At 40.3% G+C, this 27,447-nt stretch overlaps 1 protein-coding gene across 9 annotated transcripts in view; it reads right to left on the bottom strand.

Moving 5' to 3' along the window:
- Window positions 1-27,447, bottom strand: part of LOC126474009 (broad-complex core protein) — a 163,929-nt gene that overhangs the window by 86,968 nt on the left and 49,514 nt on the right. For all 9 annotated transcript variants that reach the window (XR_007586555.1, XM_050101404.1, XM_050101401.1 and 6 more), the window contains exon 5: window positions 13,842-13,901. Coding sequence is in view for 8 of the 9 variants with exons in the window: in XM_050101404.1 (XP_049957361.1) it covers window positions 13,842-13,901 (60 nt within the window). In the remaining variant the exon portion in view is untranslated. The remainder of the gene's footprint in view (window positions 1-13,841; window positions 13,902-27,447) is intronic.

Here is a 27,447-nt window from a genome sequence, read left to right as displayed (position 1 = left end):
GACTCTGACCACAATCTATTGGTTATGACCTGTAGATTAAAACTGAAGAAACTGCAAAAAGGTGGGAATTTAAGGAGATGGGACCTGGATAAACTAAAAGAACCAGAGGTTGTACAGAGATTCAGGGAGAGCATAAGGGAGCAATTGACAGGAATGGGGGAAATAAATACAGTAGAAGAAGAATGGGTAGCTTTGAGGGATGAAAGTAGTGAAGGCAGCAGAGGATCAAGTAGGCAAAAAGACGAGGGCTAGTAGAAATCCTTGGGTAACAGAAGAAATATTGAATTTGATTGATGAAAGGAGAAAATATAAAAATGCAGTAAGTGAAACAGGCAAAAAGGAATACAAACGTCTCAAAAATGAGATCGACAGGAAGTGCAAAATGGCTAAGCAGGGATGGCTAGAGGACAAATGTAAGGATGTAGAGGCCTATCTCATTAGGGGTAAGATAGATACCGCCTACAGGAAAATTAAAGAGACCTTTGGAGAAAGGAGAAACACTTGTATGAATATCAAGAGCTCAGATGGAAACCCAGTTCTAAGCAAAGAAGGGAAAGCAGAAAGGTGGAAGGAGTATATAGAGGGTCTATACAAGGGCGATGTACTTGAGGACAATATTATGGAAATGGAAGAGGATGTAGATGAAGATGAAATGGGAGATACGATACTGCGTGAAGAGTTTGACAGAGCACTGAAAGACCTGAGTCGAAACAAGGCCCCCGGAGTAGACAATATTCCATTGGAACTACTGACGGCCGTGGGAGAGCCAGTCCTGACAAAACTCTACCATCTGGTGAGCAAGATGTATGAAACAGGCGAAATACCCTCAGACTTCAAGAAGAATATAATAATTCCAATCCCAAAGAAAGCAGGTGCTGACAGATGTGAAAATTACCGAACTATCAGCTTAATAAGTCACAGCTGCAAAATACTAACACGAATTCTTTACAGACGAATGGAAAAACTAGTAGAAGCCAACCTCGGGGAAGATCAGTTTGGATTCCGTAGAAACACTGGAACACGTGAGGCAATACTGACCTTACGACTTATCTTAGAAGAAAGATTAAGGAAAGGCAAACCTACGTTTCTAGCATTTGTAGACTTAGAGAAAGCTTTTGACAATGTGGACTGGAATACTCTCTTTCAAATTCTAAATGTGGCAGGGGTAAAATACAGGGAGCGAAAGGCTATTTACAATTTGTACAGAAACCAGATGGCAGTTATAAGAGTCGAGGGACATGAAAGGGAAGCAGTTGTTGGGAAGGGAGTAAGACAGGGTTGTAGCCTCTCCCCGATGTTGTTCAATCTGTATATTGAGCAAGCAGTAAAGGAAACAAAAGAAAAATTCGGAGTAGGTATTAAAATTCATGGAGAAGAAATAAAAACTTTGAGGTTCGCCGATGACATTGTAATTCTGTCAGAGACAGCAAAGGACTTGGAAGAGCAGTTGAATGGAATGGACAGTGTCTTGAAAGGAGGATATAAGATGAACATCAACAAAAGCAAAACAAGGATAATGGAATGTAGTCTAATTAAGTCGGGTGATGCTGAGGGAGTTAGATTAGGAAATGAGGCACTTAAAGTAGTAAAGGAGTTTTGCTATTTGGGGAGCAAAATAACTGATGATGGTCGAAGTAGAGAGGATATAAAATGTTGGCTGGCAATGGCAAGGAAAGCTTTTCTGAAGAAGAGAAATTTGTTAACATCGAGTATAGATTTAAGTGTCAGGAAGTTATTTCTGAAAGTATTTGTATGGAGTGTAGCCATGTATGGAAGTGAAACATGGACGATAAATAGTTTGGACAAGAAGAGAATAGAAGCTTTCGAAATGTGGTGCTACAGAAGAATGCTGAAGATTAGATGGGTAGATCACATAACTAATGAGGAAGTATTGAATAGGATTGGGGAGAAGAGAAGTTTGTGGCACAACTTGACCAGAAGAAGGGATCGGTTGGTAGGACATGTTCTGAGGCATCAAGGGATCACCAATTTAGTATTGGAGGGCAGCGTGGAGGGTAAAAATCGTAGAGGGAGACCAAGAGATGAATACACTAAGCAGATTCAGAAGGATGTAGGTTGCAGTAGGTACTGGGAGATGAAAAAGCTTGCACAGGATAGAGTAGCATGGAGAGCTGCATCAAACCAGTCTCAGGACTGAAGACCACAACAACAACAAGCACCCCAAATTGTGAGAGGCAAGGGCACTCACACTAATGAAGCACCCCATGCGAACATCATTCTACTACGTCCATGTCGTCGTTCCTGGGTAACGCTAAAAGTAGGATGCAGTACATTTTGTACAAAAATTGCTAAATTTGGCCTAATGAAGAATTGGTGCACATTTTTTATTGATTTGATGTGTCTTTCTCGGGTAATTCTAAATAAATCAAAGTTCTTCCCCAATTTTACTTTTATCTCGATTTCAGCGCCATCTGTCAAATGTTTACAAAAATGTTTCAGACAAAACTTGATTACTTTTTTTTTATGGAGAATCCGAATCTGCAATAACAATGGGTGTTTCCATTCAAGATTTAAAAGTTGCCTCCCACCCCACCCAAGTGGGCAGGGGCTGGACGTCACGTGTAGTATCATTTGATGTCTCCCTTTGAGCTTATGAACTTGTCTTACCCACTATTTTTACCTGATGTATAGTTTTCGAGATAATCTCATCTAAAACTTCAGATGGACCACCCTGTATATCACAACGGCACCTTTGTGAGGTATAAAAATTATGATGGCAAATGGGTTTCCCACTTCCCTTTGGTGAGCTGTTATGTGTTGTCATTAGATGTAAAAAATAATAAACAGTGTTTTCTGTTACTATTTTGTGTTTTCTTTTACTTTATTTAAAAAATAATTGTTACCAATATTAAAGTTTACTTACCACAATGTGAAAACAATCCTTGAAACTTTATCATGCAATAAAGGTATGGCTGATACAAGTCACAATGCTGTATTATGGCACAAGTGAAGCAACGTGTTCCGACAACAGTAGCGATCGCACGACAAACAGAAACTGATTGTTGTAGCAGTTTTCATACATATGACATAGTGTACTACCACTTGATATCAGGCATAGACAGAGGTGGTAACACGTATTCCCAAAACCTTAGAGATACCCGTAAGTTGGGGGTAAGTATCCTTCCCAAGGACCACAAACGACAGACTAATTTTGCGGTTAGTATACTTCCCATGCCTGTACCAGAAACTACTTCGATGATAACCATACTTCCCAATAACCATTAAACCAGCATTGTTTGGTGAAATGGCTTCAGGTCTCAGAGCCTCTTCCACAACTTTTTCCACTTGTTTTCTTGCAACCTGCACTCGACCATTGTGCCACCAATTATCATTAATTGTAGAGCTAGAATCTAATTCCATGATTTAGTTTCCACAGTCAATCCACTAACAAATCGTAGTATTAGTTGACCACAATATCACTGCATCTAAGAGAGGGGTGTTTTAATATTAGTTGACCACAATATCACTGCATCTAAGAGAGGGGTGTTTTAATCAGCTTACCGTGAGTTATGCACATAATCAGCACTCATAGTATATGCACAACTAACCTGAAAGCACTGACAGTGCCATGGGTTTTCTGCAGTCATCACTGCAATTGTTTACTGTAACATGCTTCTGATAATGGCAAAGTGCCATAATATTATTGTTGAAAATTTGGAAATTTATGGTAAGAACTTATGGGACCAAACTGCTGAGGTCATTGTCCATAAGCGTACACACTACTTAATCTAACTTACGCAATGGACAACATACACACCCATGTCCGAGGGAGGACTCGAACCTCTGACGAGGGGAGCCACGTGGACCGTAATAAGGTGCCTCAGACCACGTGGCTATTTTGGTTGAGTTGAGTTGTACTTAACGTAAACAAACAACAATAAACAGTCGAAACTTAGTTATTCTCACTCGTTCTCAATTGTTTACACCAATCACGTGCACCACAGCATAGCCACACATCTACATGACATGAACTTGTGAGAACATGGTGTCCACGAGTGGTGCAACATAATTTTTGTCACAGATAGTAGGTACCTAATCAATGATTAGTGGACTAAAAAAAAGTTAATGGAGTTAAAAGGTCCATTAATATTTTTTATTTATTCATGTTTTAAAATTAACTTCAAAGTTAATCCATTGCTCAAAAAGTTAACTTTGATAATTAACAGTTGAAAGATTAATGGTCTTGTGCCCAGCTATGGTCACAAGGATCACCAATCCTTCTAGTGTTTTGAGGATCGTAACCAAACTCCATAATGGACCAGGATTAGTCTCTCCACTCTTTTCAAAATAAGAAAACAGCAAGTAATGCACAACATAAAGCATTTGGTGACAGCTACCACACAACTGTTTGCTGAAGTTGTCGGTCGTAAATGATGAGAGTTCAGGCCCTACTTCTAATGGTATTTGATGCTCCAGAGTTTAAAACACCCACCACATAAACCTGCCACATTAAATGTGCCCGTATTATACTAACTTTTAAACTTTATAGACAGCACACAAACATATGTGTTTCTTTGTTCTAAGATGCTAGGTCCCATGGCTGAGTACTATGTTGCATTACGCAGTCTATATTTCATACAGACTATTCAATGGCCCACAATTGGTGTGGCACCAGAGCATCAAGCATACTGATACATCATAGTGTTTATGTACTTTTTATTTTCTAAATATGCCCTTACACATATTCCGCTCTCCAAACTGGCCTTCGCCAGATGATGTGTGATACCAGTAAGCAAAAATTGGTTACACTTTCGATATTTATTGGCAGAAAATAAAGCTATTTCAAAATATCTTTGAAAAAATAGTTCATCTGGATACAATTAGCTATCAAGTGCTGTTTATAGGTAATTTTGCATTTTGAAACAGAATTCATATTTATTGTAAAATGTGAATTTTTCAGGTCCCTGGCCATTACTAACACTAGGCTGAAATGGAAATGATCTGGCTGTCACTTGCGAACAGTATTTAGTCTCTCATATCTTTTAAAGTATGTAATTCGTTGTCCAGCAGAAAACTGAATTTCCGTAAAAATTTTATATGCAACTCAGACCCTTTTATTAAGAGGGACCCGTGTGTGTGTGATATATATATATATATATTAGTAAGTATCTTTCCAGTCACAGATCACAGAACAAAAAGAGCAAGAAGTACAGAGGAAGAGAATTTGAAAAGTTCAAAGAATAATGCAATCAAATACTGCACACCACTGGAATGTTAAGGTAGTGGAAGTACTTTTAAGTGGCTGTCTCCATAACTTGACATTTTTGCCAGTATTTCTATTGCTATGTGAATACAGCTCTACTTTGCTGAAAATAAAAGTCACTCTCGATATTAAATACTTTACTGCTTAACTGGCAGGCATTCGTAGAAATGTGATGCCACTGCTTTCAATTGACCTTTGAACTTACTTACATAACCTTGAATAGAATCAGGAAGATAGTGTAATTTGGCATTTTTTGTTTAATCACAGCTCCTCTAATTAAAAGGGGCTTGTCCAAGCAGCTTTCTGAAGTCACTCCTGATATTCGAGACTCTCTCCTGAGACTCTCCCATTTTTAATTTTTCAAACAGACTACTGACTACCCTTCCATCTCTTGTAAAAAGTACACTTCCCTATTAGTCAAATACTTCTTCCCACTCTCATTACTAATAACTCTGTCAGATTAATTTACAAAGTCTACAACTCAGATGCAAATAAAGAACAGAGTCACTTTCTCAAAATACAGTAATTTCTCTAAATTGAACTGATAAATTTTAAGATTCACAAACCGATGGCTTCTGTTAATAGTCCCAATCTTGATCAGTAAAGAGTTAGTGTTTGTTTTTAATTTAGAATCCTACCAACACTGATAAGGGCACTGATTGAATTGGAGGCGAGAAATGTAACCATCTAATCTTTTTGAAGGAAACAGCCTTTTTTTCACCTCAACTTGTTGGATAAAAACTGAAAAACTCAAAATGTTGGAAGAGTAGGAGGAATTTCTGGTGTGTGTGTGTGTGTGTGTGTGTGTGTGTGTGTGTGTGTGTGTGTGTGTTTGTTGGGGGGCAGGGGGGGGGGGGGGGGGCAAGCAGCATACCACAGTAATGACTTTTCTTTCTTCTCAGCTAAGCTATGTACCAGCCAGAGGCCAGAGCAGTAGTTTAACCACAGATTTTAAACATCGATAATTTATGTGGAACAATATTCATGTATAACACACATACACTTTGAGATATTAAATATTTTGAGATCTGTGATCTATAAAACTCAATGAAAGAAAATTTAGATACTAGGTTAAAAATGTAGAATCCTCCCCCCCCCCACACACACACACACAAAACTCACAACTAAATATTTAGCACTCTTTTCATTGTGTGCATCAGCAACTCAATGCTCCCTTTACACTGATCAGCCACAACATTATGACCTCCGACCTACTATCAATATAAACCCGTCCAGGCAATAGCAGTTTCATCTGGTGCACAGAGAATCTACATCTACATTTATACTCCGCAAGCCACCCAACGGTGTGTGGCGGAGGGCACTTTACGTGCCACTGTCATTACCTCCCTTTCCTGTTCCAGTCGCGTATGGTTCGCGGGAAGAACGACTGTCTGAAAGCGCTCTAATCTCTCTAATTTTATATTCGTGATCTCCTCGGGAGGTATAAGTAGGGGGAAGCAATATATTCGATACCTCATCCAGAAACGCACCCTCTCGAAACCTGGCAAGCAAGCTACACCGCGATGCAGACCGCCTCTCTTGCAGAGTCTGCCACTTGAGTTTGTTAAACATCTCCGTAACGCTATCACGGTTACCAAATAACCCTGTGACAAAACCCGCCGCTCTTCTTTGGATCTTCTCTATCTCCTCCGTCAACCCGATCTGGTACGGATCCCACACTGATGAGCAATACTCAACTATAGGTCGAACGAATGTTTTGTAAGCCACCTCCTTTGTTGATGGACTACATTTTCTAAGGACTCTCCCAATGAATCTCAACCTGGTACCCGCCTTACCAACAATTAATTTTATATGATCATTCCACTTCAAATCGTTCCGCACGTATACTCCCAGATATTTTACAGAAGTAACTGCTACCAGTGTTTGTTCCGCTATCATATAATCATACAATAAAGGATCCTTCTTTCTATGTATTCGCAATACATTACATTTGTCTATGTTAAGGGTCAGTTGCCACTCCCTGCACCAAGAGACTATCCGCTGCAGATCTTCCTGCATTTCGCTACAATTTTCTAATGCTGCAACTTCTCTGTATACAACAGCATCATCTGCGAAAAGCCGCATGGGACTTCCGACACTATCTACTAGGTCATTTATATATATAGCTGGTCTGATATTCCGTAGGCTCTTACTTTGTTTATCAGGCGACAGTGCGAAACTGTATCGAACGCCTTCCGGAAGTCAAGAAAAATAGCGTCTACCTGGGAGCCTGTATCTAATATTTTCTGGGTCTCATGAACAAATAAAGCGAGTTGGGTCTCACACGATCGCTGTTTCCGGAATCCATGTTGATTCCTACATAGTAGATTCTGGGTTTCCAAAAACGACACGATACTCGAGCAAAAAACATGTTCTAAAATTCTACAACAGATCGACGTCAGAGATATAGGTCTACAGTTTTGCGCATCTGTTGGACGACCCTTCTTGAAGACTGGGACTACCTGTGCTCTTTTCCAATCATTTGGAACCTTCCGTTCCTCTAGAGACTTGCGGTGCACGGCTGTTAGAAGGGGGCAAGTTCTTTCGCGTACTCTGTGTAGAATCGAATTGGTATCCTGTCAGGTCCAGTGGACTTTCCTCTGTTGAGTGATTCCAGTTGCTTTTCTATTCCTTGGACACTTATTTCGATGTCAGCCATTTTTTCGTTTGTGCGAGGATTTAGAGAAGGAACTGCAGTGCGGTCTTCCTCTGTGAAACAGCTTTGGAGAAAGGTGATTAGTATTTCAGCTTTGCGCGCGTCATCCTCTGTTTCAATGCCATCATCATCCCGGAGTGTCTGGATGTGCTGTTTTGAGCCACTTACTGATTTAACGCAAGACCAGAACTTCCTAGGATTTTCTGTCAAGTCGGTACGTAGAATTTTACTTTCGAATTCACTGAACGCTTCACGCATAGCCCTCCTTACGCTAACTTTGACATCATTTAGCTTCTGTTTGTCTGAGAGGTTTTGGCTGCGTTTAAACTTAGAGTGAGGCTCTCTTTGCTTTCGCAGTAGTTTCCTAACTTTGTTGTTGTACCACGGTGGGTTTTTCCCGTCCCTCACAGTTTTACTCGGCACGTACCTGTCTAAAACGCATTTTACGATTGCCTTTAACTTTTCCCATAAACACTCAACATAGTCAGTGTCGGGACAGAAATTTTCGCTTTGATCTGTTAGGTAGTCTGAAATTTGCCTTCTATTACTCTTGCTAAACAGATAAACCTTCCTCCCTTTTTTTTATATTCATACTAACTTCCATATTCAGGGATGCTGCAACGGCCTTATGATCACTGATTCCCTGTTCTGTACATACAGAGTCGAAAAGTTCGGGTCGGTTTGTTATCAGTAGGTCCAAGATGTTATCTCCACGAGTCGGTTCTCTGTTTAATTGCTCGAGGTAATTTTCGGATAGTGCACTCAGTATAATGTCACTCGATGCTCTGTCCCTACGACCCGTCCTAAACATCTGAGTGTCCCAGTCTATATCTGGTAAATTGAAATCTCCACCTAAGACTATAACATGCTGAGAAAATTTATGTGAAATGTATTCCAAATTTTCTCTCAGTTGTTCTGCCACTAATGCTGCTGAGTCGGGAGGTCGGTAAAAGGAGCCAATTATTAACCTAGCTCGGTTGTTGAGTGTAACCTCCACCCATAATAATTCACAGGAACTATCCACTTCTATTTCACTACAGGATAAACTACTACTAACAGCGACGAACACTCCACCACCGGTTGCATGCAATCTATCCTTTCTAAACACCGTCTGTACCTTTGTAAAAATTTCGGCAGAATTTATCTCTGGCTTCAACCAGCTTTCTGTACCTATAACGATTTCAGCTTCGGTGCTATCAGCGCTTGAAGTTCCGGTACTTTACCAACGCAGCTTCGACAGTTTACAATTACAATACCGATTGCTGCTTGGTCCCCGCATGTCCTGACTTTGCCCTGCACCCGTTGAGGCTGTTGCCCTTTCTGTACTTGCCCAAGGCCGTCTAACCTAAAAAACCGCCCAGCCCACGCCACACAACCCCTGCTACCCGTGTAGAAGTGTAGAAGTGGAAGTAAGCGTGCTGTCCGAGTGTAAAATGGGAAGGTGCACAATCTACCTGAGTTTGACCGAGGGCAGATTGTGATGGCATCATGCCAATAGTTGGGCATGAATCCGTTGTCTCCCAGGGGAACAGCTCCTTGACACCTGCAGTGCGCGATGGAGACAAGCTGGTGGTGGCTCCATTATGCTCTAGGGAACATTCACATGGGCATCTGTGGGTCCACTGGATCTTGTGCAAGGTACCATGAAGGCCAAGAGTAGTCTACAATGGTTGCAGGCCACATACACCCCTTCATGACAATCACGTTTCCCAACAGTATTGGGATTTTTCAACAAGATAACGCACCATGTTACAAGGCCAGGAGCATGATGGAGTGGTTCGAGGAACCCAGTGGCAAGTTCCAATTCATGTGCTTGCCCCCAACTTGCCAGATCTTAACCTGATTAAACACACTTGGAACATGAGTGAACATGATGTAGAGCTTATCAACCCCCTCCCCAGAATTTACTGGAATTAAGTTACTTGTGAGTGTGCGCAGATGTGGTGCCAATTCTCTCCAGTGACCTGCCGAGGCCTCATTGCTTCCACGCCATGATGCGTCACCACTTTTGTCCGTGCCAAAGGTGGGCATACCGGCTATTAGGTAGGTGGCCGTAATATTCTAACTACTGAGTCTATTTTGTGAGTAGCAATCTGTCCTTTTCATGAAACTGTTGAGCTTTGCAACTACTATTTAGTAATCTCTATATTTTGTAGAAGTTACTTGGGTGGTAACACATTGAAGTCATTAAATACCTCAAGAGTTTTACTCTGACCACAGTTCTAAAATGTAAGATGAAGTGCTATAAATATGGGGTGGAAGGCGGTTGTTTCTTCTAAATTGGACACACTCTTTATATACTGTAGTGCATTCCTCTTACAAATACAATTTCTTTTAATATCCGATACAGAACACCTCAAATGCTTCAACACAATTATATGGTAGTTCTTAACTATCTTTCAGTTTTAAGGCTGAAACAAGTCACCTTCTTCTGCATGTAGTTTTGGATTATCAGTTGCCTCAAAGTTAGCCAGTGCACTGCTGTGCAATGACATAAAAGAATGATTATATTAATAATGCATGACCAGCACTGCACACTGAGGCACTGTTACCAGTGAGATTTTAAGGACAAATAATGGCATAATTACTAACAAAAAGGATATTGATTTTGCTCTCAATTTGTCCTGCAGTGTTGCATTTGATGAGAACTTTTGGTATAATAACCACTTAATTCCTTAATAATCTTAACAGGTATAGCAACATCTACAATCATTCACATTAGGACTAGAGCGTAAACATCTGCATTCTGCAGAGTTCTTCTAGTAGAACCATCAAAACATGCCTTACAGTGCAAAACAGTACAACATTAGACATCACTTTAGTTTCAAAATTTAAGTTTTTGTCACTTCTGTGATCCAAACTGTACAAGTTTTTTTCAAACTTAAAGCAAATGGAGAAAAGTAGTAACTTCCAAACACCCCATGCCTCATTCATATGATCACATGAGACAAAACGCTAAGACAGTGTCGCCCCTGGAAACAAAGCTCTGTCTACAATTTTCAGTGCATTTACCTTATAACACAACATACAATTAGCAACAACTAACACTGTTGCTTACAGGCACGTTTCAACCATAACTAGGATGAAAAGATGGTAAAATAAAAAGTACTTTTTACCACACACTATACAGAGATTTACGAAGTATGGTTGTAGTTACTGATGTAGATGCCCTCCTCCCTGCTTTTAAATAACTGCATCCTCCAAGAAGCATATATTTTAATATTGTACACTTCAAACCAGTGCTTGCGAAAAATGTATAGATGAGCTGTTAGCCATCATTGTCAATCTTAACATTTATATAAGATGTCTACCTTCTTTTCTGATCCCCCCCCCCCCCCAAAAGGTCATTGTTTGCCATTTATCTTTTGTTAACGATCTTGGATATTTCTTGCCCTCAGCACAATCGTTCTCTATAATTGGCTGCTTACTTCCCATTTCCTCTTCTGCTGCCCGTTTTCATCTCATTTTGGGTTTCAATTTTCAGTCTCCCCTTCCTTTACCTCTGCTACATATAAGGTCTTCCAATATTTCTGCCATATTTGCCCTCAGGTGCATAGTTACCTTCCTAATCAATCCCTGATCAGTCTCCCTAGCCAGACGCCGTCTGCTCCATCGTCAAACATGTTAACAGCTGATACTGTATGATGATATGTTTTGTGGTTACATATGTTATCCTAATTTAGCCACCACATAGCATTGTTAACTGTGTGAAGAGCCAATTGAACTAGATGCCATGTAATAGCTGTAGATAACAACTACGAGGTTGAATCCAAAATTTTCGGGACTGGTACTGCCATCTGGAAAGTAGGAGCAGTAGATCTTTGCACCACCAGGTGGCGAGAGCTGAATATCTGACGAGTCAGTGTGCAGAGTGGCATTCAGCTGGCAGGACGTGTTGCATGTCCACAGTGATTTCCGTAATACTCTGTGTTTGGTGTGTGGCGATTCTACGATGGATCCACAAACAGAACAGTGTGTGTGTATCAAATTCTGTGCAAATCTCGGGAAAAGTGGTATGGAGACCCTTGCAATGATTCAACAAGTGTTTGGGGGACAGAGCATGAGCCGTACATGTATGTTTGAGTGGAAGAGCCCAGGCTCTCCAAGACCCAAAAAAGCGAGATACAAAGGGATTTGTTCACAAAGAATTCATCCCACGCAACCAAACAGTTAATTCCGTGTACTCCTGTGAAGTTTTGCGACGGCTCCGTGAAAACGTGTGGCGTGGCGGCCTGAACTTTGGCATCAAGGGAACTGGCTGCTGCATCACGACAACACGCCCTGTCACATGTCCTTCCTCACCAGGCCCTTTTTGGCAAAAAACAACATGGCGCTTGTATCCCACCCACTGTACTTGCCAGATTTGGCACTTTCCAGCTTCACGCTATTTCCAAAACTGAAACTCAAGTTGAAAGGCTGTCGGTTCGACAATCTAGAGAGGATCCAAGAAGCATCACTGGCAGTGATAAACACCCTCAAAGAACAGGACTTCCACAAAACGTTTGACCACTGGCAGAAGTGCTGGGACCGGTGTGTACGTGTGGATCGGAACTACTCCGAGGGTGATAGTGACCATTACTCTGAAGGTTAGGTTTCAACAGATGGCAGCACCAGTCCCGAAAATTTTGGATAGTACCTCGTATACTGTTGTACTGATGAGCAGCTTATTTATTAAGGGTATATTTAGTAACAAATGTACTAAAACTGGTGTACTATACAAATTTTACTATCAAAACAATACCTTAATTGCTCTCCATTGATCTACTACTTCATGGCAGTTGTTTCACAATGTGCTGACAATGGGAATGCTATTGTAGGAAATTGATATAGGCAAACAAATGAGTAACAGATGGAAGCAAGACTAATAAATTTAATTACTCTACTTTTGTGAACATTCATGGAATACTATTTTGAGATTGTAGATCAAATTTAAGTGCCAGCAATGCAAGAAGGAAGCGAGCTGCTACTTCCACAATAGATAAATAACTGAAGTAGAGCTAGTGGGCATTTGTAAACTAAAAATGTGTTCTCAACCTATACTAACGTACAGAAGCAGAAATATACAGGGTGTCAGAGGAAAAGAAGTTTGGGAATTATGCTGTTTTAGTAGATATTGGAAGTAAAAGAAAACGTATCTCTAAGGCCATTCTAAGGGTTCAATTAAAACTTGTATGTGTCAATATCTGAATGTTTGGAAAAAAAGTTTTTACTGGATCACAGAAAATGATAATGAAGCCAGGAAATACCAATGTTACTATCAAGAGGTTGAATATGGCACACCATTTAAAACAATAACTGGAGACTGGAATGAGGATGCTCAATAAAGAATACTATGATATGCCTTCATTGTCCTAATTATGATATGACAACTCCACAATAAAAGTGAATAACATTTCTGCAAAATGAAAATATGTTAACCTTATTAGGTAATTTATTCCTAAATTAGATTAAAATCTTTTACAAAACATCAATTATTGCAATTCTGAAAGAATATTTACAGCTTAAATGAAGTAACAATAGAAACTAGAAGCTCTGCCTTTCTACACCCAGCTCTCCTTCATTCCACAGATGATAAAAGAGAGGAATTATGTGTTCTCTGTTTGTTGCCAAATTTATCCCTCCCTGAGACTGTCTCCCCCCCCCCCCCTCTTTTTCTTGTATCTAAGCACACAGAATAAACACTACAATTCTGCCAAACATATCCACAGCCTAAAATATCTGGTAGATCCTGTAAAAATTAAATCTGAAATGGTTTTAAATATCCATATGTGTCACACTACTGACAAGAACATGACTTTTTCCAGTATAATGGCAGTTGTTATATTTGATACAAAGGTATTGAAGGCTTTGTTCCTTGCTAGTGTGGATATAAGGTATATGTAACAAACTGTCCCTTACCACTCAAACAATGTGATAAATATGTCTGTGAAGATATGGAAGTCAGATAAATTAGTGTCTTACCTTGTGAAGAAGTGCCTGGAGGAGTTTCTGTATTTCCTTGTAATGGCTGGCCGCCGATGCCTATTTAAACACAAAAACACAGGTTATTTCAGAAATTTCAATACATTTTTGCATAGCATTAAAAAGAAATACATTACACTGCCGATTATTTGAGGTAACATGAAGGAGAAGACACACAAATAACCTATAACACAAATAAACGAAATATTTTCAAACTGCATTCTTTGTTCAAAAGTTTATTCAAGTTCTGAGCATGGGCACTGGAGACCTGTTTATTTCTTAAAATAGTCCGTGATGTTGGTCTGTTTCTGAGAGGAGCTCACATTTTTTCAGACGGAATTTCGAATTTTTCTTGCAGCAAATAATGTCACTGCTCTGAAACCCTCTCTGGCCAATATAACCTAGAAAAGTATCAAAACATTGCAATGCAGTACAATGATTGGCATGGTCACTGTCTTCATACCCACTTTCACATTCACTGTTCTCTTCTTTGTTTCGTTGTGAAGCAGTGGTCGCAATTTCGGTATCACTCGTGTACTGGAAGCCACTTCACATGTGGTAATCTTCAGCCACTCAGCCAAGTTTTCTTCATTGAGATCTTCAAAACCATTTAAACCTGTTCCCAGATTAATTATTTGTGACATTTGTCATTTTTCTGCCATTTAAACCATGAAAATCATTTTCTTCAATATCACAAAGAATTTCCCCCCGTGATTGAACTGATATATGTGGCTTGACTTCCTGCCGAGCATCAGATATCCAGTCTATGGCAATTAAAAATGTCAACTTCTTCCAGAAATCCACCAAATCATCCTCATCAACAAACATTCTTTGTAGGTCAGCCCAGTTGTGCCATTTTACTGATGCAATTGTCCACTGGCTGTATAACAACAGTCACATTAGGAGGTGAAAACTTAATTACAATGACCATAATCACCACTTAGTTTTACACCCCTTCTCAAATCTTCCAATTAATTATTAAGTTTTGTTTACTGTCAACACGTTTCTTTATCACATCTTTTACAAATTTCTTTCAACTTGCTCCACTGACACTAACACACTGATTAACATCAGAAAGCTGAGTTTGTTTTCAATTTACGCAGAACAGACTGGCTGATAACAATGGAAACGGTACTCTATTGTCACCAGACGTATTGTTTATTGTTGTTTGCCACAGAAAAATATTGCACTTTTTTTAAGGGACGAATGATCCACAAACTTGAATAATCTGCAAACCAGATAATACACAAACAAATAATAGGCAGTGTCTTCAAAAGGACATGAGAAAACACCATAAAAAATTGGTAAGACAAATAACTGAGAAGCATAAAAGTATGAAGAAGACAACACGGTAATTTATGCTGCAGACACTACATGTAGTCTGTTAAGATAGCAGACAACACAGTAGCTAAGAACAGCAAGAAAATTTTGCAAGCAGTCCAAGACGTCTTTAAAGGTTTATAATGATAAATGAGATGTTTAAAGCCATTTACATGGTGCTAACCACAAGTTCTCGGAATGCATGTGTAGCTGGTGAAGTCTAGCTAGTACAGCGAAATACCGCCAGTTGGTATCTCACAAGTTCTTGGAAAGTATGTGCAGCTGGTGAGGTCTACCTAGTACGATGAAATACCGCCAGTTGGTACTTCGCACTCCCTTTGAGTGTGGCTTTTTGCTACATGGTCACGTTTAGTTTTTACGTGCATTTCGCCATTCTCGTGTGTTGCCCATCTTCCAAGATTAACAATGGAGGGTGTCTGGGAACAGCGTGTGTGCATATGCTTTTGATTTCAGACTCAGAAAAACCATTACATACACATGACATGTTGAAACAAGCATTTATGGAAGACACCATAGGTCACAGTCAAATTTAGAAATGTTTTAAACGTTTCCTAAATGGCAGAACATCGTTTGACAATTATAGCAATTCAGGGCCGGCATTACTCCTGAAAATGTCCCTGCTGTTTGGAATACGGTTCTTGAAGATCTTAGGTAGACCATCCAGGCGGTATGTAATGTAGTGGAGCTGTGATACGAGGATTTTGTCTGACAAAACTTCAACCGCTAATGCAAAAAAACTAATAGACGGAATTTGAAAATAAGCCTGAATTATTTTTTATTTGAACCTGCTAAATTTCATTTTTATGTTACACCATATAAAAATTAAGTGACACTGTGTTAGAAATACATAAAACTGCTTACATTTTTAGTGTCATTGTTTTACAACATATAACAATAGGTGACTTCTGTTATTATCTTAGAGTTTCTTAGCTATCCATTAGTTATACTTTTATCCTGTAACAAATAAGTAATGTTTTACTAGACACATTTATATGGAGAACTCTGTATATTCCGAGAATCTCGACTGCGTTTTTTTGCATATCTCTACATACGAGTCGCATGCAATTTTTTTACATTTACAACCATTATCTCTAATTTAGTTTTTATTGCACAATCAAACTTGGCAAATTTTTCATTTAGCACCTTTAGATGTTCCTTATAGTCTCTCAGCAGCCAAAATGAATGGAGTCTGGAATTTCTGAGGGTGACAATTCCTGATTGTTATCACTAATTCTTCTACAGCTTTCTTTAAAAAAGACTGTCGAGAGGTGGTAGAGCCAGTTATCTGCTTGCACAAGGTGTGGGCACTGATCACACCAGATCTACAATGTAACGGAAAACATGCACAGGGCAGCACCTCATCACGGCTCTTATGCTATATTTGCGTGGCATTTGATATCCCGCATCTACGCCAAATTTGGCACTGTTATAAAAATTGACTGTTTCTGGAGTTCCCTTTTCTGCACCCTCCTGAACTGCTACAGCTGAGTGCATAGACTTAAGAATAAGCACATTTTTCTTAGTCTTCCCTCTGCAATACGTTAGAATAATGTCATCAATCTTGTATCCTGGTTTTTCAGCTCTTTCAACAGCTTGAGAGAAGGGAAGAAGCTGTCTAATGTAACATTTCTCCCCTTTCGTATGTAAGGTACTATGAGCCACAGCATAACATGTTCTCCCAGATCTCAATTCACCTTGACCCAAATGTGGGAAACCATTTAGAACATATCCAACATTAGTGTCTGCGAGCAGTCAATCCTTTTCAGTATTAGAAAGTCCACGACCACGATAGAAATCTATTACAGTTATCTGTCGACATGTTAGTGACAATGGACAAGCGAAAACTTTCACATACTACACTGTATGAAGTTCGACATTGCTGGCTAACAAAAGTGACAAATAAACCAGGTTAAATAAATTTCTGTGGGAAGTGGTCAACTGACTGCCTTTGGCAACAAATAGTAAATGTTAATTCTCTTTTTAAATTTGTGTTACAAAGCAAAAAATTAAGGCAAATTAAACCTCCTCTAAAACAGTTATAAGTCACATAACTAAACAAACAGACTATTTTAAACACAGAAGAAACTGCATCTCAGAATTTAAAAATTGGTCGACTGATATCCACCAGGTGTTTTAGTGTTAACACATTTCGACCAGTTTGGTACATTCTAGCATTACTTTAAGGCTACACTGTTGATTCTGCAGGACCATTATGAGGACAACAATGAGAATGCTGAAAAAGTGAGAGATTTCTACCAAATAAATTAACAAACGACAGAGCTGATGACCCTTGGTACCCAAAACAGGTCAGAACACTGTTTGAGAAACAACAAGAAAAACATGCAAAATTTAAACAAATGTGAAATCGCCAAGACTGGTGACCTTTCACAGAAGATCGTAATTTAGTGTGGGCATCAATGCAAGATGCTTACAATAATTTCCACAAATAAATTCAGTCTTGAAACCTGGCAGAAAATCCAAAGAGATTCTGGTCATGTGTAAAGTACGCTAGCAGCAAGACAAAGACAATGCCTCCTCTGCACGATAGCAATAGAAATACTATTGATGACAGTGTTGCAAAAGCAGAGCTGCTAAACACAGCCTTTTGAAATTACTTCACAAAAGAAGACAACATTCAAATCGAGAACAGCTTCCAACATGAGTAACATAGAAGTACATTATCCTCAGAACCACTTAATAAAAACCAGTCTTCTGGTCCACAGTGAATACCAATTAGGTTCCTTTCAGAGTATGCTGATGCAATAGTCCCATACTTAACAATCATACACAACTGCTCACTTGACGAAAGATCCATACTCAAAGCCTGGAAAGTTGCACATTCACACCAATATTCAAGAAAGCTAGTACGAGTAACCCACTAAATTACATGTCCTTATCACTAACATCAATATGCAGCATGATTTAGGAACATATACTGTGTTCAAACATTATGAACTACCTCAAAGAGAATGGTCTATTGACACACATTCAACACGGAGTTAGAAAACAGTTCTTGTGAAACACAACTAGCACTTTACACACACAAAATGTTGAGAGCTACTGACAAAGGATTTCAAACTGATTCCGTATTTCTAGATTTCCAAAATGCTTTTGACACTGAACCACACAAGCGGCTTGTAGTGAAATTGTGTGCTTATGGAATATCATCTCAGTTATGTGACTGGATTTGTGATTTCCTGTCAGAGAGGTCACAGTTCGTAGTAACTGACAAAAAGTCATTTCTGGCATTCCCCAAGGTAGTGGTATAGGTTCCCTGCTGTTCCTTATCTATAGAAACAATTTAGGATACAATCTGAGTAGTTGTCTTGTCTGCAGACGATGCTGTACTTTACCAGAAGCTCTGAGCAAATTGCAAAACAATTTAGAAAAGATAGCTGAATGGTGCAAAAACTGGTAACTGATCCCAAATAATGAAAAGTGTGAGGTAATCCATATAGGTGCTAAAATGAATCCGTTAAACTTTGATTACACAATAAATCACTCTAATCTGAAAACTATAAATTTGACTAAATACCTAGGAATTACAATTACGAGCAATTTAAATTCGAAAGAACACGCAGAAAATGTTGTGGGGAAGGCAAACCAAAGACCATTTTATTGGCAGAACACTTAGAAAATGCAACAGGTCTACTAAAGAGACTGCCTACACTATGCCTGTCCGCCCTCTTTTGGAGTACTGCTGAGTGGTCTGGGATCCTTACCAGATAGGATTAACAGAGTACATCGAGAAAGTTCAAAGAAGATCAGCACATTTTGTATTATTGAGCAATAGGGGACAGAGTGTTACTGACATGATACAGGATTTGGGGTGGACATCATTAAAAGAAGGGTGATTTTGTTGCGGTGGAATCTTCTCACGAAATTTCAGTCACCAACTTTCTCGTTTGTGTGCAAAACTATTTTGTTGATGCCAACCTACATATGGAGGAACAGTCATTACATTAAAATAAAAGAAATACAGAGTTCGCATGGAAAGATATAGGTGTTCTTTTTTCCACGTGCTGTTCGAGAGTGGACTAATAGAAAATTATTAAGAAGGTGGTTTGATGAACCCTCTGCCAGGCACTTATGCCTGATTTGCAGAGTATCCATGTAGATGTGCAATGTGCAGAGCACATGATGCGTTGATTTATATTTTAATTCAATTATGGGAATATTCAACAGTCACATAAGGTTATCTCCCCACCCCACCCCCAGGTGCTATTATATGCCTGTAAACTTCATGTGGTTTACCTAATAAAGGTATGGTAGTTCAAATCTGACTGTCGTATGTTCTTAGGAACTGGTACTAAAAGCACAAAATGGTGAGGTAATTAACAGCCATTATGTCAAATAACCCATGATGAAGGAAACAGTGTACAATTTTCTACAGTCACATTTCAATTGCATAAAGATCCCAGTTATGTCCCCATCAAGGAACCTGATATTTGGAGCAGGCCTGAAGGGACACAGTGTTGCAGGCAACATGTGATGACTAGACTACAGGTTTTTACATTTGGCTGTTTCAGGGACATCATTTTGGTCTCTAATCTGCTCACATAACATCTACTTTAAGGCAATGATTTCAAGATGGAGAAAAACATGATTGGCTATGTCTGCGAAGGGGTAGCCAGAAGAAACCAGCTTTCACCACCTGCCAGCGCATAAGATAGTGTGCACTCTGTATTTACTGCTGGTGACTCGTAGACAGAAATCAGAACGAAAGCATGATACAGTTTTTCGTGTTACATTATAGGAGCAGAGAGATTAAGTTGTCATCCACGTGTAAGAGGCTGCCACGATGTAGTGTTAGAGTGAATGGCAATCTGAGGAAAAAAGTGTTATTAGTATCAGGTTAGTTTGCGAGTGGCAGTGGAGTTCACTTCAAATGGAGATCGACAGAGAATGATTGCTCTGTTATGAAGTCCCTGATGGGTGCAAGTTAGCTGGTGAGAAGTTATTAAACAAATTTTTTTATGAACTGAATATTATACTGGAAGGTCCCAGGTTGAATGCCAGTAGTAGCACAAGTAAAGGTACCACAATGCAAAGCCAGCTGACGACCAGACCAGGGCAGCAGCACTATAGTCTTTCCACGCGAGAAGCGGGAGGGCAGGCAGTACCACCACACACAGCAGTGTCACACACATGTCTGTACACCACACTGAACTAAGACCCCACTTTGAACAAGAACAGAAACATGACATCTCATCTCTGCCATTCACAATGCTTCACTGGCAGTATCCATAAAATTATCTTCCTCTGTGATGTTACTATCTTCATCAGCTGTATCTATCAATTCATTGCCTGTGTTTCAATAGCAGAAGATACTGTTGAGTCATGGCAGCCAATTTTATTATATTTTCAGTTTCCTTGTCCGTCAAAGTGTCTCTCCTCACCATATAGCGGAGATGCTGAGTCGCAGATAGTCACAACAAGAAGTCTGTCAGAAATAAAGCTTTCGGCCATTAAGGCCTTCGTCAACAATAGATGTAGACACATACTGTGAGTTAACGAGCATTTCGCTCTCATTTAAATATATGGCTGAAAGAGTCATCCTACAGGAATTGTGAAATGAACCCTGTCGTCCAGGACCATGTGCCACAAAGGGTGCAGATTCATCAAGAGATGGGAAACTTACAGGAGTCTATTGTCTACTGAGGCCTAAGTGCTGTAGCGTGTGAGTGAGACAGACAAGAACCTACACCATAGGGAAACTCGGTAGAAGGCATTTGTGGCCAGGGAGACATAGCAGTGTTAGATATGGCGATCCTAAGGTCAGCCATAAAGTGAAACATTTGTGGAAACTATTTAATTCTGTAGTAATTCATGGAATGAAGCCACAGTAATTTTAATCTGCCATCCTTCATACATTTTCAGGGTGATCCCAATAAAACTTGAATACTGATCATATTTATAACAGTTTAGTATTTACTGTTAAAGTGAAATTAACACGTTTTGTAACAAAGAGCTGAATGCTAAAACCTGAATGCTTTGGTCAATCTTAACGATCGACATTTCATATAGAAGCGCATCATTAAAATGACAAATGTTGTAAATATTAACTCTGTAACATCATTTGTTCAAAAGATATAGTAAATTTAAATTATCAGTATTTTCAATTAAGCATAAGGTCATCATTTCCTCCAGACAAAACACATTGAACGATGGCAGCATGACACCTCATTGAATCATTATGTAACAGAATATTTGTTGTAAAGTTTAGTGCATAATAGTTACTATTCTTTATTTATTTATCAGAGAGCACACTTGTGCAAGGCTACTGGCCATGACATTCAAAGTTAAGAGGGAAATTGTACTGGTTTTACGTAAAAGAATTTAACAATGAATATTACTGTTATTTTATTTAGAATGTGAAAGTGGTCATGCTTTGATTATTTAAATATGTTAAAATGTAAAATAACTTAGAATAAGCTGTAGCCAATCAGATGGACGGCTTTATGAAAGGAAATTGCAGTAATCAGTAGAGCGAGTATGTTCGGCGTGCGGGAAGAGCGGCCGGGGACAGAGACAGTGCTGGTGCAGACATGAAAGCGGACAGTTCGGCTGGAGACCAAAGGGTACAGGTCGGGTGCAGACGCGAAAGAGGACAGTTGGTCTTTAGGCAGCTAGGAAATGAAACGACTTAGAAAATTTGGCATTGTGTGGTGTCACGGGACTTAGTCTCTGAGCGGTGAGCAGCCGCGTGCCTGGTGTGAACTCTTAACTTTTCGCGTAGATAACTTGTATTTCACGATGAGATTGTGAATGACTGAATTGTGTCAAATGGATATATATGCTCGAGTGTAGCAGTAACTCTAAATACAACCACTTGAGCTATTAGTTTGCTTTCTGAATAAACATTATTCTCACCAAATCGCAACTGTGTGGCGTACATCATTTATGGGTTGTTAATGTAGTTCCCGATATTATTATTACTGTTAGTATATGTTTGGTTAACTTCACATTTCGCAAACTTGCCATCATCCAGACAATTTAACCTAAGAGTCACAAGTGTCTAATTTAGGTCGTGCACTGCGACACGTGCGGTTCAACCCCTAGACGAGTCTGAGCCAAGACATTTTGACGAAGAGGAACCACATGTGAGCCCAAACATCTCTGGGATTTAGCTCACAGCGCGCGCGCGCGCGCACACACACACACACACACACACACACACACACACACACACACACACACACACACACACACACACACACGACTGCTGTCTCAGGCAAGTGAAACCACACTGCGAGCAAGCAGCACCAGTGCGTGACAGGAGTGGTGACTGGGTGAGGGTAAGGAGGATGCTGGGGCAGGGAGGGGGAGGGATAGTATAGTGGGGGTGGCGAACAGTGAAGTGCTGCAGGTTAGATGGAGGGCAGGGGAGATGTGGGTAGGGGAGGGGGGGAGTAGCAGTAAAGGAGAGAAGTAAAAAGACGGAGTGTGATGGTAATGGAAATGAGCATTTGGCGTCGTTGGGCGGGAGGCCCCTTGTGGGGCAGGTCCGACCACCTTGGTGCTGGTCTTATTACATTCAACGCCACATTGGGTGATCTGCACGCCAGATGGGGATGAAATGATGATGAAGACAGCTCAACACCCAGTCCCTGAGCGGAGAAAAGCCCCGACCCAGCCAGGAATCGAACCCGGGCCCGTAGGACGGCAATCCGTCACGCTGACCACTCAGCTATCGGGGCGGACAGTGTAATGGTGGAATGATGGCTGTGTAGTGCTGGAATTGGAGCAGGGAACGGGCTGGATGGGTGAAGACAGTGGCTAACGGAGGTTGAGGCCAGGACGGTTATGGGAATGTGAGATGTATTGCAGGGAAAGTTCCCACCTGCACAATTCAGAAAAGCTCGTGATGGTGGGAAGGATCCAGATGGCACAGGCCGTGAAGCAGTCATTGAAATGGAGGCTGTCATGTTTGGCAACATGTTCAGCAACAGGGTGGTCCACTTGTTTCTTGGACACAGTTTGTCGGTGGCCATTCCTGCGGACAGACAGCTTGTTGGTTGTCATGCCCACATAGAATGCAGCACAGTGGTTGCAGCTTAGCTTGTAGATCACATGACTGGATTCACAGGTAGCCCTGTTTATGCTGGGACAGGTGATGTTTGTGAACAGACTGGAGTAGGTGGTGATGGGAGGATGTATGGGACAGGTCTTAAATTTAGGTCTATTACAGGGGTATGACAACCAAGATGCTGCCTGTCCACATGAATGGCCACCAATGAACAGTGGCCAAGAAACACGTGGACCACCCTGTTGCTGAACACGCTGCCAAACATGACAGCCTACATTTCAATGACTGCTTCACAGCCTGTGCCATGTGGATCCTTCCCAACAGCACCAGCTTTTCTGAATTGCGCAAGTGGGAACTACCCCTGCAATACATCATATGTTCCTGTAACCTCCTGGCCTCAACCTTCGTTAGTCACTTTCCTCACCCATCCAGGCCCTTCCCTGTTCCCATTCCAGTACTACACAGCCATCGATCCATCATCACACTCAGTCTTTTTACTTCTCTCCTTCTCTACTATGCCCCCCCCCCCTCCAATGTCTCTTGCCCTTCGCCTAACCTGCAGCACTTCACTGTCGGCCACCCCCACCATACTATCCCTCCCCTTCTCCGACGCAGCCTCCTCCTTACCCCCACCCAGTTGCCAGTCCCATCATGCACTGGTGCTGGTGCTCGCTGTGAGATTTTTGCCGAGTTAGTATTTCCTTGTACGATTCAAATCATAGCAGAAATTTCCACCTACTATCACTTTATCCAAACCATCCACTCACACAGTATATTTATGGTGCTCATTCTGCTTCTTCTTCATTGCAGCAGATACCTAAATCCGATCCAGCTTTGTGCACTGCGCGTTGAACAGATTTAGACTTGTGTGTCTCCTGTAATTTGCGCACCTATTTGCTTAACATTTGCGTCTCATTTCATCACCTACTCTGCTGGCATTATCACACTTTTCTCCTTCTCTCATCATCTGTAATATTAATTATGTTAACAACAAGCCTGCCCATGAATACGTCTACTGCAATCAATTTTCGTGCTTGTGTTGTGAGGTTACAATGCAAGCTACCCAGAATTGGAGCACAGTTGTATGTTTTCACATTGCAAAGTTTCCCTCTATGGCTGTAACTACAATTTGCTAAGTAATAATACCTCACCAGATAAACAACCCTTTCAGTAGAACATCTGCAACCGAATATTACAGTAGAGACTGAAAATACTGCTTCAGTTGTAAGGTTTTTTATTTTTCAATGCTTAGACCATGACCAGTTTTGAGCTATTACATGCCCATCATCAGGTGTAGTACTGAAAATAAACTAGAAACCGAAGCTAAACATTGAGAAATGGAAAGCTTAAGCAGTATTTTTCAATCTCAAATCACCAGATAGGCAAGGTGCTGGAGCCACTGGCAGGCACATAAATCAGTCTACGCTGCAGCTAGGACAAATCAGGTTGTGTGTGTGTGTGTGTGTGTGTGTGTGTGTGTGTGCGCGTGCACGCGCGCGTCAAACTTTGCACACCATGCACTCAGATGATGACTGAGGTGGGGAATTCTGTGGGAATTTGCTGTAACTAGTACCAACCCTCGGTTCAGAACCAAATACCAAACAGAATAGAGAACTGAAGTGGAAATTGAAGACCTCTCAGATTACTGAGCAGCAGCATCATTATGAGAGCACTCCATCTCCCATAGTGGCAGCCAACAGGTGAGCAGAAAGGTGCTGACCAGCTCTGGAGCACAGAATGCCGAGTGTCATAAGGCAAATAAAACAAGTCAACAGCATTCACGACAGAACAGTAACCTTTTTATGGCTGAGGTTCTTCCTACATGAAAATAAAAATTTGATAAAAGAATAGGAATTTCCACAAAAAAGCTTGAAACGAGGAAGACAGAAAATACAAATGGTAAATGTGAAATGGAACGCAGACAGGCAAACATATCCCTTTAAAACTTAATGAAGTTTTCTCTGGGGGTATGGTGACGATTTTGGACATAAAACTCAACATTATTGTTAATAGCACTGTTACTGGAAGTCCCATGAGGAATGTGGTTGAAAACTTGAAAACTGATACCATAAAATCTTCCTCAAATGCCATCTCACTAAGGTCTAATACACTCTCACATACTTATACACTTTCATTCCCTTACACACAAAACCTAAGTTTTCACAATTAGTGTTGAAATATACGAGTGTTGTCCACAAAGTACGTTCAGTTTGGTTATATAAAACAAACGTGTACAGATACAGAAAAAATATTTACTGTACAAAAATCTACAACTAAACTACTTTTCTACATAGTGTGGCACAAGTTTTTGTATGCCTTCTTCATAGAAGGTTGCCGCCTGCGTATTGTGCACAGTGCAATTTCTTAATGGTCTCGCAGTAACCATGTGCATTGATTGATTGGCCTCGTGGTAAGAAATCAATCAGCAAAATGCCTTTTCTGTTCCAAAAAACGGTGCACATGGCTTTTCGAGATGTCAAGATTTGTTTAGACTTAACCCTCATTGGGGATGCAGTATGCCTCCATTCCACTGATTGCCGTTTTGTTTCAGGGGTGTCATACGATACCCAAGTTTCATCCCCCGTGATTATCCGAGAAAGAAAACCATCGCCTTTTTCATTGTAGCATGTCAAAAACTGAAGTGCAGTGCCCATCCAGTGTTTTTTGTGTTGTTTGGTAAGAATTTTGGGTACTCAACATGAGCAAAGTTTTCAAAATTTCAGTTTTTCAGTAACAATTTCATGAATTAGTGATCGTGAGATTTGCGGAACTTCCATAGCCAGTGCACTAAGTGTAAGCCTACAGTTGTGCTTAATCTTCTCTTCAATTGTGTGAACTAGCTCATCATTAACCACAGACGGGCGTCCACTTTGTTCTTCATCGTGCACTTGATCATGTCCTTCATTGAACAGTCTGACCCATCATCTAACCGTTGAATCACTCATAGCATTTTGTCCGTAAACCTCGCAGATTTGTCGATGAACTTTCTTTGCATTTAGAAAATGAATCACAGATCTGATTTCACATGCAGCGGCATTTTCAATAACGGCTGACATTATAAAGGAGCACCACAAAGCACACGTCAGCAGCAGCGATCTGAATATGGCGTACATGTCTTCTCTTTGAGTCAGAGTAACTGCCACGCATGCTCGGAACTACGATCGTAGTGCTGCTGCGGGTAGAAATAGAAATGGAACTTACTTTGTGGATGACCCTCATAAATGCACAAACAAATGAAACTACAACAGTAATTGAAGAATTTGTGATTATTTACGTAAATAATGAATGAACTAGCCACATTGAGGTCATACTAAAATCTCCTGGTTAACAATTTAAAAAGACACAACACGAAACTTTAAAACTCATACCACGGGGACAAGCAGACAGTGCCGTAAAGGCTGGAGTGCATCCAAATTGCGGAGAACCTTGCAGCATTTCAGTTTATCACCAAAATGCAAGAAAATTCATTATACACAGCAAGGAGAGTTCACTGTGGTTTAATTAACATACGAGACCCTATCATAGGATTTACAACACACTATTCTGGTCACAGACATCAGACATACTCACGCAACGAAGTCTACACACGAGCATAGTCAGTTGGACTACCACTGTCAACATGGAGCTGATGCCACTAAATTGTGGAGAGACGTATAACAAAGAAGAGTAGTACACTACTCTTTTTCCGTTTAGAGCTACAGCCCACTCTGTTTAAGGATCTGGACAAGGCTCCCAGTACTGATCAAATACACTACAGCATGTTGCAGGATGTTAACAGCTAGCCAATAGAAATACTCCTCACAAATTTTCACCAATTGTTTTTAAATTTAAAAAATGTAAATGGACACTAAGGCTTGATTACAACAAGCAAGTTCAAACATGTCAGATGTAGTAGTTAGTTCAGCTGAGATGACAAAACTTGAAAAGGATAGGAGGAAGCACGGAGAGCTAAATCAGATCGATCTTACGATCGAAGATGTGAACAACATTTGTTGACTTCCGTAAAGTGCCTCACTGTCGCAAAGCAAACAAAATAGAGTGATAGGACCACTCTTCACTCTTCACAATACATGTAAGAGACTAGAGACCAGATATTTATGTCATTACATATTATTTTTCTTCATACTTTCACACACAAAAATGTAAATTTTGACAAATTATGTTGCCAGCATTGATATACGAGGACTATCCACAAAGTAACAGACATTTTGGCCTACTGCAGTAGCGGGTTGGCAT

Source organism: Schistocerca serialis, chromosome 4 (genome assembly GCF_023864345.2).
Source record: "Schistocerca serialis cubense isolate TAMUIC-IGC-003099 chromosome 4, iqSchSeri2.2, whole genome shotgun sequence".
Taxonomy (NCBI): domain Eukaryota; kingdom Metazoa; phylum Arthropoda; class Insecta; order Orthoptera; family Acrididae; genus Schistocerca; species Schistocerca serialis.
Note: the sequence above shows the minus strand (reverse complement) of the source record. Positions and strands in the feature narration are given on the sequence as shown.